The 13,938-nt window shown below is 38.4% G+C and overlaps 1 protein-coding gene across 3 annotated transcripts in view; it reads right to left on the bottom strand.

Annotated features, from left to right (window-relative positions):
* Positions 1-13,938, bottom strand: part of LOC124781406 (rab GTPase-binding effector protein 1) — a 200,779-nt gene that overhangs the window by 18,914 nt on the left and 167,927 nt on the right. For all 3 annotated transcript variants that reach the window (XM_047253858.1, XM_047253860.1, XM_047253859.1), the window contains 2 exons: positions 11,761-11,896; positions 3,154-3,381 (listed from right to left, as the gene is read on the bottom strand). In XM_047253858.1, the coding sequence (XP_047109814.1) occupies positions 3,154-3,381; positions 11,761-11,896 (364 nt within the window). The remainder of the gene's footprint in view (positions 1-3,153; positions 3,382-11,760; positions 11,897-13,938) is intronic.

The raw sequence follows: 13,938 nt of genomic DNA, 5'->3' as shown, positions 1-13,938 counted from the left end.
CTTACGGCCATGTGAAAGGTCCATGTGAAGCATCGGCCTAAGTATACACCGTGGAGGTGTACATGAATGGGCCTCAAATAGAGGTGGCAAAGGGAAGAACTCCAGTTCAGACAGACAGGAGTGGACCCATACGGCAATTGTAAGCCCTGACCTTGGAGGGAGGTGAACCGCAGTGGTTGGGAAAAGGTGACGGTAATTCAGATGCACAGGAGAACTATGAATGTGTGCAAAGTAACTGGCAAGCAGTTGTGCACGCCTAACCTTCAATGGAGGGACTCCGGCCTCCACCAGGACGCTGGTCACTAGACTCGTCCTAAAAGCTCCTGTTGCTAGGCGAACACCACAATAGTGCGCTGGGCCGAGTAAATGCAACGCTGAGGGTGCCGATGAACCATAAACCACACTCCCATAATCAAGGTGGGATTGAACAAGGACTGTGTAGAGCTGCAGCAGCGTAGAGTGATCTGCACCCCCAGTTCGTACTGCTCAGGCAGCAGAGGGCATTGAAGTGCTGCCAGCACTTCTGCCACTAATATAATGTGGCAAGGATGTGATGTTGCCAGGTCGTATCGTAAGCTTTTCATAAATAAAAAAAGATGGCAACCAGGTGTTGGCGTCTGGAAAAGGCTGTTCAGATGACAGACTCGAGGGGCACAAGATTATCAGTCGCAGAGCCACCCTTGTAGAAACCGCCCTAGCTTGGAACCAGTAGGCCACATGACTCCAGGACCCAACATGAGCTCCGGCTCACCTTAAGTTCTAGCAGCTCACAAAGAATGTTGGTGAGGCTGATGGGTCGATAGCTATCCACATCAAGCAGGTTTTTACCTGGTTTGAGCATGGGAATGATGAGTGTTCTCCTACCATTGCAATGGAAAGATGTTGTTGCACCAGATCCAGTTGATGACGACGATGAGATGTTGCTTGTAGTCAGATGAGAGATGTTTAATTGGGGAAATGTGCAAGGCACTGAGGAGCTCCACTTTGTAAATAGGGCATTATAGGGTTCACTGTGGCATGTAGCAAACAAGGACTTCCCTTCCATCTGCCATTTGGGGGTGCGAAAGGCTGGGGGGTAATTCTCCGATGCAGGAGCGCGAGCATAGTGCTCAGTAAAGTGCTCGGCATTAGCATTTGTGTCGGTAGATAACAAGCCATCGATGTTGACACCAGGGACACCTGTTTGGGTCTGGTACCTAAAAACACACCTGATATTCGTCCAGACTTGGGAAGGTGACGTATGGCACCCAATGGTTGAGACGTACCCTCCTGTTTCCGTCTTTCTATAATCTGGCAAACGCAGGCATGGATCCATTTGAAGGCTATTAGGTGCTCAAGGCAAGGGTGCCACTTATGTTGTTGTAGAGCTTGCCGATGCTCTTTAATTGCCCCAGTGACTTCTGGCGACCACCAACGGACTGTCTTTCGCCGGGGCCACCCTAAAGAACAAGGGATCTCTTTTTTCACCACAGAAACAATCGTTGTAGTGACCTGTTCAACCACAACATCGATGGCACCATGTGGGGGAGATTCAACGGTGACAGCAGAGGTGAAGGCTTACCAGTCTGCCTTGTTTAAAGTCCATCTGGGTAGGCGTCCATGGGCATGACGCCTGGGGAGTGACAGGAAGATAGGGAAGTGGTCACTACCAAACAGGTCGTCATGAGCTCTCCAGTGGATAGATGGGAGAAGGCCAGGACTGCAGACCAAGAGATCAATGGCTGAATATGTGCCATGTGCAACACTGAAATGATTGGGGTCATCTGTATTTAAGAGGCACAGGTCGAGCTGGTCTGTAAATTTTCGACATCTCTACCTTGCCCAGTAAGCACAGTGCCACCCCGCAAGGCGTTATGGGATTTAAAATCTCCCAAAAGTAGGAAAAATTTAGGGAGCTGATCAATCAGTGCAACCAATAGGTTCAGGGGTAAGGCACCATCTGGAGGAAGATATACATTGCAGACAGTTATTTCCTGTTGCTGTCACCGCTGAATGTCCCCCACATGGAGCCATCGATGTTGTGGTTGAGCAGGTCACTACAACGATCATTTCTGTGGTGAAAAAAGAGATCCCTTGTTCTTTAGGGTGCCCCCAGTGAAAGACAGTCCGTTGGTGGTCGCCAGAAGTCGCTGGGGGCAATTAAAGAGCACCGGGAAGCTCTACAGCAACAGCCACAGCTTCAATAGGGGTTTGAAGGGGCACAGTTTTACTACAGACTGAGTTTAGGACATAAACGCATACTCCACCTACGGTTCCTGTAATATCCCTTATAGCTGCGGAAGGCAGGGTCCACATTGCTGGGAACCAGGTTTCCTGGGAGGCAATGCAGAAAGCAGGTGCAAAGCTTAAAAGTTGTCGTAGCTCAGCTAGGCGGTGGAAAAAGAGATTACTATACATATGTGGGAAATCATAATACATTAAATGAACAGCTCACATGTGGCACTAGTAACTTTTTCAGAAACTTTTTGGATCTTTTTTAATATCCATTAATTACTGACTTCACAGCTATCTGTTCAGGACAAGATATAAATTTCTAGGATACCCAACATATTTATACATCTTTGTTTCTTCAGTATTCTCTTTCAATTTCATGTTTACATTCACAAAGTGCTCACTCATGTTAATTCAGTTTCTGACAGCAGGATGTGGCATTCAGGAAGATACATGAGCCGTGTATGCATACAGTTATGTGCCGCTGCCAACAGCCAGGCTACCATATTTTATCAGTTGATGTGAACACTCATCTTAAGATAGCCACATTATATTACTATTACTTTTATTGTTTTTGCTTGTCTTATTTTGCTCACTTTTAGAGACACCTGTATTGTTATTCTGATGATGATGGCTTCACCTTCAAAACATGTAAATTATAGTGGTTTTTTACACTGTAAGTAGGTAGTTGAGCTGACATTTTAACATTGAAATATAATAACTTATTTGTAATGACAAAGATAATTTGGATTGTAATGACAAAGATAATTTGGATATTCAAAAACCAAAAGCTGAACACCTAGAAGCATACCGCTAACCTACTGTCCTTAGAGAACCGAAGAGATCAGATCTTTTATTATCTGTCTACATGAATTTGTTTGGCAGACTATAATTACAATTAATACTTCATACAAGTAGTTTATATGTTACAGAAGTAGGTACCTTTTTCCGCGCAATAGTAAAATTCTGTCTGCATCCTGGACAGACTTCAACATCATCTTCATGTTGCCATCTGACTTCAGTGTCTGAACCACGAATTTTTTCCAGTTGTACTTGTAATGACTGCGAAAGGCGTACAAAGTCTTTCTGGACAGTTTCTGCTTCAGTCAGTTCCCGCTGCAATGAACTTATACGCCCCTTCAGTTCACTGATAGTACCTTCCATTTTCTCCTGACAATCAAATAAAAAACAATTTAATTAATGATATGAATATAACAGAGGGAAACATTCCACGTGGGAAAAATATATCTAAAAACAAAGATGATGTGACTTACCAAACGAAAGCGCTGGCACGTTGATAGACACACAAACAAACACAAACATAAACACAAAATTCAAGCTTTCGCAACCAACGGTTGCTTCGTCAGGAAAGAGGGAAGGAGAGGGAAAGACGAAAGGATGTGGGTTTTAAGGGAGAGGGTAAGGAGTCATTCCAATCCCAGGAGCGGAAAGACTTACCTTAGGGGGAAAAAGGGACAGGTATGCGCGCACACACACACACACACACACACACACACACACACACACACACACACACACACAAGCAGACATTTGTAAAGGCAAAGAGTTTTAATTTATAAATTAATTACATACATAATATCAGTTACGTAACATATGAATTTTAGTATACATACACGTTCAAGATAAGAATTTTAACCTCAAGTGGAATTCTCAAAATGTACGTAATATGCATTACAGCTGATGTATGTCTGTAATAAAAATTTTCAGCTAATATCGCATAACTGCAATCATAATAACAACAAAAATAAATACTTTGTAAAATGCATGTCATAATGTTTACCAAGTGTTGTACGTGTGCAAACCTGACAAAGTAATTAAATAATACAGAAAATAAATAACAATGTATCTCAGGAACAATTCAGACTAGGGCATATGTCCACATGAAATATTTGCTTCAAATGATGGTTACTACCATATCCCTGAATACTGACCATTCTTCCTGGTACACCCATGTAAATGTACAACAATTATAAAGCCAACATCTCTTCCAACTCACTGGCAAATATTCCAGGAGTACAATTCAGAGTTCTGTAGACCAAAGAAAAGATCAGTTTTACAAATGCAACACATTTAATTCACTGACCAAGAACAAGAAGCTATTGAAGCAAAGATGACCATGGCAAACATTGCAGAGGAGAAACCTGGCTCAAAAGAAGTGTAGGGAAGACAAAATGCCAGCACAAAGCAACCCAAGTGTTGTAGCTGCAAAAATTTTATCTACAATCCCTGTTTAACATTACAAAGGGTCTCTGTGGCCACATATCCCACCTGAGAAAACGGACATTGTCAAATTTGATTATATACAATCTGGGGAATCAAGACAGCACTTATTACTTGTGTAATAGGATGGAGATGGTGTGTACGGTAACATCACTGCGCCACTAGAAGTTATACAAGTGTTGATTTTGTCAGATAGACGTGGAGTTCAGCAGCAGAAGTCTCCATTTGTGTCTAAATGTATCACTCTGTGCAAGAACCAGCTAAACTAATAGTCAATTTGTCATTCTAATATAGAAAACAAAAGTCAATATAACCATACAAAGTTGCATGATGAATCCTCGTCCTTTTATCTCCTGAACTATGCTGCCCAACGATTTTGGGAACTCTAGAAATGACCAGAAAGGTATCCCCAAAATTGCAATACACAATGAAAGAAATAAACCTCTTTCAGTGTTTTATTAGACAGAATTTGAAAGGGCCTTCAGTAAAGTAACCTCAGGAAGAAAGGGACAACTTTCAGAAAACATGTCTGTTGACATGGCAAACTTCCGATAGCAGCAGCAAATCTCAAGTATCCTGCTCATAATGTATGAGAAACAGACAAATATGTGGAAATATCAGTAATATTACAACCCTTTTCTGTGTGTCGAAACGGTGCATGACATACACCTGAACCAGACAGTGAAGAGGTTTCTGTGGATCAGATTGTTGCCTTACAGTTTTACTGTCGATTTAATCTCTCTGTTTATTTTGAAGTAATAAAATTGGAACTGGTATCCAGTATAACTGATTTACTTCTAGTAAATACAGCACACTTTGATAATTGCAGAACAATCAATTTACAATTACCCCACCACCTCCCAAGGGGAGAAAGGAATAATTATTAATCTCTTATCTCACCATCTGTGAAAGTGGTAACAATAAATCAGATTCAAATCAATATCTTAAATCACCAACATTGATTTTTAAGACAAACATTCAGTCACTTTTATGTCAAAACTAGATCAATGCTCATTCATTCTTTTGGCATAAAGGGTATGATATTTTGTAGATAGGTATACGAAAGTACTCATTACTTTTTCCAAAGTTTAATGTGTTATTGAACATCTTTGAATCTGCATAAGTAATATACTGTGTATGTCATAATTGTGCTTTCTGAAAGTTCTTGACGTCTATTAGTTCATTAACTACTGAGTAAAATCTTTAAACAACAAAAGACATCAGCTGAAATTTTTGTGACCTCTATAACCCATTTGACTGTGCTAATTATAACACTCAGTTGAAAAAAAATTGAAAATATGGTAACTTTAAAGCTACATCATCATCAGGATTTCCTTCCCACAAGGCGGATAGGAACTTTGTGAACGATGTGCCTCTATTGATTTCTATTCTGGTATACCTTTTCTCTTTTCACTGAATCCCACGTTAATCCTCTCCTCCAGTGGCGGCACAATCACATGTGATAAAGTACCACAGTTTTTTAGGGTAGGGAGGGCAGAAACAAAAGATGTTCAGAGGCAGATTGAAAATTACATTTACACTGATAAAAGGGGTAGCCAAAAAGCTAATTTTAATATACAATACGAGAGAAGGAAAGTTGCTACTCACCATATAGCGGAGATGCTGAGCCACGATAGACATAATAAAAAGATTCACACAATCATAGCTTTCGGCCATTAAGGCCTTTGTCAAAAAGGCCTTAATGGCCGAAAGCTATGATTGTGTGAATCCTTTTATTGTGTCTATCGCAGCTCAGCATCTCCGCTATATGGTGAGTAACAACTTTCCTTCTCTCGCATTGTTGCATTCCATCCTAGATTTTCCATTGTTTGATTTTAATATACACAATTAATGCAAACAGCCTTTAATTGAAACTGAATATGTTCAGAAATTGGTAGAAAAATTATGTTTATTCAGTTTTAATTCAGTCAATGCACAAGATCAGCTACACTTACTGCATCAGAATATCTGAAGATTGAGTAAAGAATTCGAGTTGAGCAAGCCAGTTGATATAAACTGTCTCTCTGAACATCAAGGGACAACTGGTATAGATATGTTAAATGTTTCAGGATTTAAGCTAGCCTCTTACTTCTGTACAGGGAATATGGAGAAAGGAGGAGTTGCCACATTTGTCATAAATTGTTTCAATTTCAAGAATACCGATAATAAATTTCTCTCAGAGCAGCACTTAGAAGCTTGTGCAACTGAAGTAGTATTTCTTAATAAGTCCTTTATAACAGTATGTACGTGCACAACACCTTCGAAAACTTTAACCTGTTTGTAAACAAACTGGAAGCTCTGTTGCCCATATCATAATAAAAAACCAGGAAACAGTGGCTGCTGGTGATTTTAATGCAGATTTATTGAAGAGCTCTGACAATGAACAATTACTAAAATCAGTAACACTGTCATACAATTTAATTCCGACTGTGAACTTTGCAACTAGGGTATGTAAATGTTCTGGGACTGTTATTGATAATATCTTTGTAGACAAATCTAGGGAAGAAAGCCATATCACAAAACCAATAGTAAATGGGCTATGTAGTCATGTCATACAGCATCATGTGTTAAATGTTGAAACTTGTCAGGATATTAAAGCTATTAAATCTGAGTACAGGAGGGTAATAAATCAGCCAAAAATTTAGAATTTTAGGAAATTGCTCAAAGACATGAACTGAATATATGTTTACAATACTTCTGACTAAAATGGAAAATACAAAGCATTCATTTTAATAAAGTTACTTCCTCATTTGAAAACTGTTTTCCCCTAAACATAAATCAAACAGAACTCTCAAAATAAACCATATATTACACAAGGAATAAAGGTATCATGTGGGACAAAAACGAAACTATAATTACTATCTACGAACAGCTCTGATGTTAACACTGTAATGCATTACCAAGACTACAGCAAAATAGTGAAACAAGTACTCCAGAAATCCAAGCCGCTTTAAAATGAGAAAAAGATAATTATAACAGGGAACAAAATAAAAACTATATGGGATATAGTGAGGAAGCAGACTGAAGGGGCCAGAAAGGAACAGGAACAGATAGCTCTAAAAATAAATGAGATATTGGTAAAAAGTGCATGTAGTGTTGCAAACCTCTTAAAAAAAGTTCTTTGTTTCTGTTACTGAAAGCTTGGGTTTAGTAGGTTCAGGACAGAGTGCAATGGAATATCTGAAACCAGTCTCTATACATAACTTCAGTAGTAATAGTAATAGTAGTAGTAGTAGTTCCCAGAATGAGATTTTCACTCTGCAGCGGAGTGTGCGCTGATTTGAAACTTCCTGGCAGATTAAAACTGTGTGCCCGACCGAGACTCTAACTCGGACCTTTGCCTTTCCCGGGCAAGTGCTCTACCAACTGAGCTACCGAAGTACGGCTCACGCCCGGTACTCACAGCTTTACTTCTGCCAGTACCTCGTCTCCTACCTTCCAAACTTTACAGAAGCTCTCCTGCTAACCTTGCAGAACTAGCACTCTTGAAAGAAAGGATATTGCGGAGACATGGCTTAGCCACAGCCTGGGGGATGTTTCCAGAATGAGATTTTCACTCTGCAGCGGAGTGTGCGCTGATATGAAACTTCCTGGCAGATTAAAACTGTGTGCCCGACCGAGTCTCGGTCGGGCACACAGTTTTAATCTGCCAGGAAGTTTCAGTAGTAGTAGTAGTTGTTGTTGTTGATTTGTGGGGAGGAGACCAAACAGCGAGGTCATCAGTCCCATCAGATTAGGAAGGAAGTCAGCAGTGCCCTTTCAAAGGAACCATCACATCATTTGCATGAAGTAATTTAGGGAAATTATGGAAAATCCAAACGAGGATGGCCGGATGAGGGTTTGAACTGCTGTCCTGCTGAATGCGAGTCCAGTGTGCTAACCATTGCACCACCTCGCTCAGTAATTTCGGTAAAATGGAACTGATACTTACTTCTCCCAAAGAAGTATCATCCATCATAAAATCTTTACAATCAAAGTACTCTAGTGGTTATCATGACATAGCAACACAGTTAACCAGAGTGCTCATATGAGTTGGTTCTATCTTAAGTTATCTGTGTAGTCAATCTCTTTTCAGCGGAACATTTCCAGACTGGCTAAAATATGCTGAAGTTAACTCTTTTTACAAGACGGGGGATAAAGAGGTGCCATTAAACTATTGACCAATTTCACTTTTGCTGGCTTTTTTAAAAATATTTGGAAAGGTTGTGTTCAAGCATCTTCTTCAGCATCTGACTGTGAAAAACATATTGTCAAAGTCACAGTTAGGGTACCTTCCAGGTTCTGGTACAGAGAAGGCTACTTACAAATACAGTGAGAATGTACTTAGTTCATTAGATAAGAAATTGAGGCTACCGGCATTTTCTGTGACCTGTCAAAAGCCTTTGACTGTATGACTGATTGGAAATTAATCACATATGGTGTTCATCAAGGTACTGTCTTGGGTCCATTGCTTTTTCTTGTCTAAATTAATGATCTCTTATCTGTTAAAGTGCCAGATGCTAATTTTGTTTTGTCTGCAGATGATGCAAAAATATTGCAGTAAGTAGAAAGTAAAGTATAGACTTCGAAATGGCTGCTAATCAATTTTCACCAATATTAATAAATGATTGAAAGCTAATTCACTGTCATTAAACTTTGAAAAGACCTACTATATGCAGTTCATAACCTGTAAGAGATTTCCTTCCAGCTTGTGTATAACATACGAAGACATGCAGATCGAAGAGGTTGACAGTGTTAAATTTCTGGGATTACAACTCGATAATAAATTCAGTTGGGGAAGGCATACCACAGAATTGCTAAAGCGCCTAAACAAGTCCGTATTTGTAATGCAAATGATGTTAGATGTAGGAGATATAAATATAAAAAAAGCCTTGCATACTTTACTTACTTTCATTCTATTATGTCATATGGGATCACATCCTGGGATAACTAATAAAACCAAGAAAAAGTTTTTAGAGTGCAGAAGCATTTAATAAGACTCATGTGTGGTGCAAATTCAAGATCATCATGTAGAAACCTGTTCAAGGAACTGGGTATTATAACCACTACTTCTCAGTATATTTATTCCTTAAAAAATTTCTTACAAATAATATGTGTCTATTTCCAATCAATAGCGCAATACATAGTATCAATACTAGGAATAAGAACACTCTACATAAGACCTTAAGTCAAATTACTTTGATTCAAAATGGGGTCCAATAGTCAGGAACACACATTTTCAATCAATTGCCAGCAACCATCAAAAACTTTGTTTCAGATAAAGCACAATTTGAATTGAGTCTGAAAGACTTTTTGATAGGCAACTCCTCCTACTCTATGGATGAGTGCCTTAGCAGGGACTGTTGGACCAGCGTAAGTAAAAATGTTTCTTAGATTTCAGTTTTGACAGCACTTGGTCACAACAGTCAAAATTAGGTATTTTGTGTATGATAAATTAATTAAAAGTGGATAACTATGTATCATTCTGACAGTGTATTAATCCTGTAAGTATTAGCAGTTCCAGTTTACTGCAATGTATTCACATGTCTCGACAATATCCTGACAAATGATCAGGGAACTGCGTATTATATTAAATATTTCTATGTTTTTGTGTTACACTTTCTGACATGTTCCACACCCATGAGAAGCATCTCCGTTTTTGAGTCTATGGAATGAAAACTGAACTGAACCTCCTCTAATCTAGTGTAATTTATAATTTTAATTCATTTTCAACATTTTTTTGTAAAATTAAAGGTGAAATATGGTGCTGTTCTAACAAGAAGCAAAAGAAGAATTCATTATCAGCATATTTAATAAAATAGGAACCATAAGTCAGTTTTGTCAGCTTCATGATCTTGGATAAGGATTTTTTTGTAATAAGGTCCTGCAAGCATTTAAGCTGCATTGTATAAACAAATGCTTTTATGGGAGGACATCTAGAGCTAGTAAAAATTTTGAAAGGAATACCAGTAAAGTGACTGAAATATTTGTTTTTGACAGAAATTAACATATACCTGCATAATCATTGACAGTGCTTCCCTCAGAAAGAGGTGAAACAATAGGCATAGAAATCATGAATAAAACCATAGACTAAAAACAAAATCTTACGATACAAATGCCAGCTTTTATAAGTAGGCCTAGAGGTTCCCTAATCTAACCAAATACCCATATGTTGGCAAAAACAAGACCACTACCACTATAAAAGATCCAGGATTTCCAAAGAAACACAGGAGATGATGATTATGATGATGATTACAACTGACAAAATTCCATGTAATAAATGTTACTGAAAGACTAAGTGATTACAATTTCCAAAGGTGGTTTTCACGAGGTCAAAAATAAGGGAACTGCAGACTGAATCATGAACATAAATGAGGCACAAATAGGAGAACTACAGTTTACCCTCTCATATTATACTGCAGTATCTCCCCAGACACAATGTATTGGATGTATCTCCCAACTGCATATAGTCTTGTAGCGAAATATCATTGTCATCCGCCATGTAATGGTCGTCACAGACAAGTGAAACTGCACACACTGCCACAGATGATTCTACAGCAACAGTGGTTGCCTTTCTTTCATTCTCTGTGTAATTGTACATAGTTACAATTTCAGCTCTACTACTTAATCTCTGTTAGCCTTCCCAGGGTGTAAAGGGTGACATTACACTTACCTAAGACATCATCTCACTAATGTAAGTGATTGGACATATTTATTTTACTCTTCAATAAATGGAGTTTTGTTCCGAGTTAACAGAGAGTGGATCATTTTTAGAAGCACACTTAACAAAATCAAGTAGCTCTAATCTCAGCTGCACCAGACAGTCTTGTTGCTTTGAACATTCCCCTCCCCCCTCTACAAAATTTTGAGATAGCTTCCTTTATTCTTTTGCAGGATGAAGATACATCTATTTCTGAAAGTTAGAAGACAGATTTTACCTGGAAAGTGTAAGTGGAATACGTATCTGACAGAATGTCATTTCACTTTCTTACAGAAATGATTTAGTCAATTCAGCTTCATGACGGAATTATGCAAGTAAAGTACCATAGTTGAGCTTAACATTCACATATTCTATAATGAGCTACACAAGAAATATGAAACCTACTCAACATGAGCACCAAACTCACCAATATCTGACAAAGTTTCACCTAGGAAAATATTAAGATAACAACACACACATCGTAAGCATCATAACAGGCAAAAATTTGTAATATGCCATGTGAATAAATCATTGCACTTATTACACCAAGTCTACTGTACAGCAACATTAACTCCTCATATTTCATAAATGGAGACAATACACTAAAATTTGTTAGTATTTATAACAACCTTATCTTTTTCCAATTCTGCCACTTTTTTCTTCAGATCTGTCACCATACGCTGGCTTCCAGTCAAAGCAGTTTCCAGTTTCCCTTGTTTTTCATGATTATGTTGCCTTTCTTTTTCATAATGCTCCAATTTTTTTCTGGAACAAATATGGTTTCACATTTATGATGAATTTAAACTTTGAAATTTAACTCCATTAATATTATGCTAATGACTACATGTTCCAAATAAATATTTCAATTCCATTACATCTATGTTTATAACTATTTTGTGGTGAATAAGACCGTCGCCTACTGTGTTCCATAACCATCAATGAGTTCACAGACCAGCCACCGGAAGCCATATTTGTTTGATGTTGGCAGTTATTTAGTTATCAACTCTCCATGAGGAGTAGAGAGTGATAACTTCTTTGTTAAAAGGCACACATCATGCCTAGCATTAATTTATTGCATTTTATAAGCCTCAATGTCTTGCTTAATTTTCACATGTATTTGTTAGTAAATGTTTGTTGTTTACAGTTACAGAAGTGCCGATAATTTGTGTGCTATCAAGGCTGATTTACCTGAACACATCCATGTAAGTAGTTTTGACAGCTGTTGCCATAGCCGCTCCGACGGTGGTGATCCCAACATGATTAAGCCTTCATATACTAGAAGAAGTAGTGCAAACTGTTGTGACTGACCACAGAATTTTTAACCTACTAAAATACAAAACTCCGTGGGCACTTTAAGACAACAGTGTCATGCCAAAGTTGAAGACCTAATCACAACACCTCCTATACAAGATTCATATGGTAAACTGAAGACAGATCTGATATGCTGAGGGTCTGGATCACAAGAGGAGTGTGGGCATCAAGTGTTAACATGAGAGTTCTGCAATAAATTTCAGTTAGTAATCGTGAATACTCCCTTCAAGAATCACATGAGGAGATATCCAAAGATTCCAATTAGATAACATCATGGTCAGATAGATATTCCAAAATCATATATTGGATTGTAAGATGTACCCAGGAGCAGATATCCAACACGGAGCATAATTTAGTAATGATGAAGAGTAGTGTGAACTTTAATAGACTAGTCAGGACGATTCAATGTGCAAAGCAGCGGAAGGCGGAAATACTATGGAATGAAGATGTATGCGTGAAATTCTCTGATGTTATAGATTCTGCAATAATGAATAGCTCAGTAGGCAATTCAGTTGAAGAAGGGACATCTCTAAAAAGGGGATTAATGGAAGTTGGAAAGAAAAAACTTAGGAAAAAGGAAGCTAACTGCAAGGAAATCATGGCTGATCAACAAAAGAAGGAAGCACAAAAATGTACAGGGAAATTCAGGAATACAGAAATACAAGTCCCTCTGGAACGAAATAAATATGATATGCAGGGAAGCTAAGTTGAAATGGCTGCACAAAATATGTGAAGAACCCGAAAAAGAAATGATTGTCAGAAGGAGGACTCGGCATACAGAAAAATTAATATGAACTTTGGTGAAATTAAAAACAACTGTGGTAACATTAAGAGTGCAATGGGTATTCCACTGTTAAATGCAGAGCAGAGAGTGGATGGCTGGAATGAGAACACTGAAGGCCTCTAATAAGGGGAGGACTTTTCTAATAATGTGATGGAAAAAGAAACAGGAGTCAATAGGGAAAAGATAGGGGGGATCCTGTATTAGGACCAAAATTTAAGAGAGCTTTGGAAGACTTAAGACTGAATAAGGCAGAAGGGATAGACAACTTTCCACCAGAATTTCTAAAATCATAGGGGAAAAATTAACAAAACAACTACTCACTTTGGTTTTTAGAATGTATGAGACTCACAATTATCATCAGACTTTCTGAAAAAAACATTATTAATACAATTACGAGAATTGCAAGGGCCGACAAGTGCAAGAATCATAACACAGCTCATGCCAAGTTGATGACAAGAATAATACACAGAAGAATGGGAAAGAAAACTGAAGATCTCTTATGTGACTGTCAGTTTGGCTTTAGGAAAGGTATGCCCAGGCACCAGAGAGGCAGTTCTAATGTTACAGTTGATAATGGAAGCAAGACTGAAGCAAAATCAAGAAAGTTCGTAGGATTTGTCGACCTGGAAAAGCAGTCAACAATGTAAAATGGTACAAGATGTTCAAACTCTTAAGAAAAATAAGGGTAAGCTATAACAAAAGATGGGTGATA

This window comes from Schistocerca piceifrons, chromosome 1 (genome assembly GCF_021461385.2).
Source record: "Schistocerca piceifrons isolate TAMUIC-IGC-003096 chromosome 1, iqSchPice1.1, whole genome shotgun sequence".
Taxonomy (NCBI): Eukaryota; Metazoa; Arthropoda; class Insecta; order Orthoptera; family Acrididae; genus Schistocerca; species Schistocerca piceifrons.
Note: the sequence above shows the minus strand (reverse complement) of the source record. Positions and strands in the feature narration are given on the sequence as shown.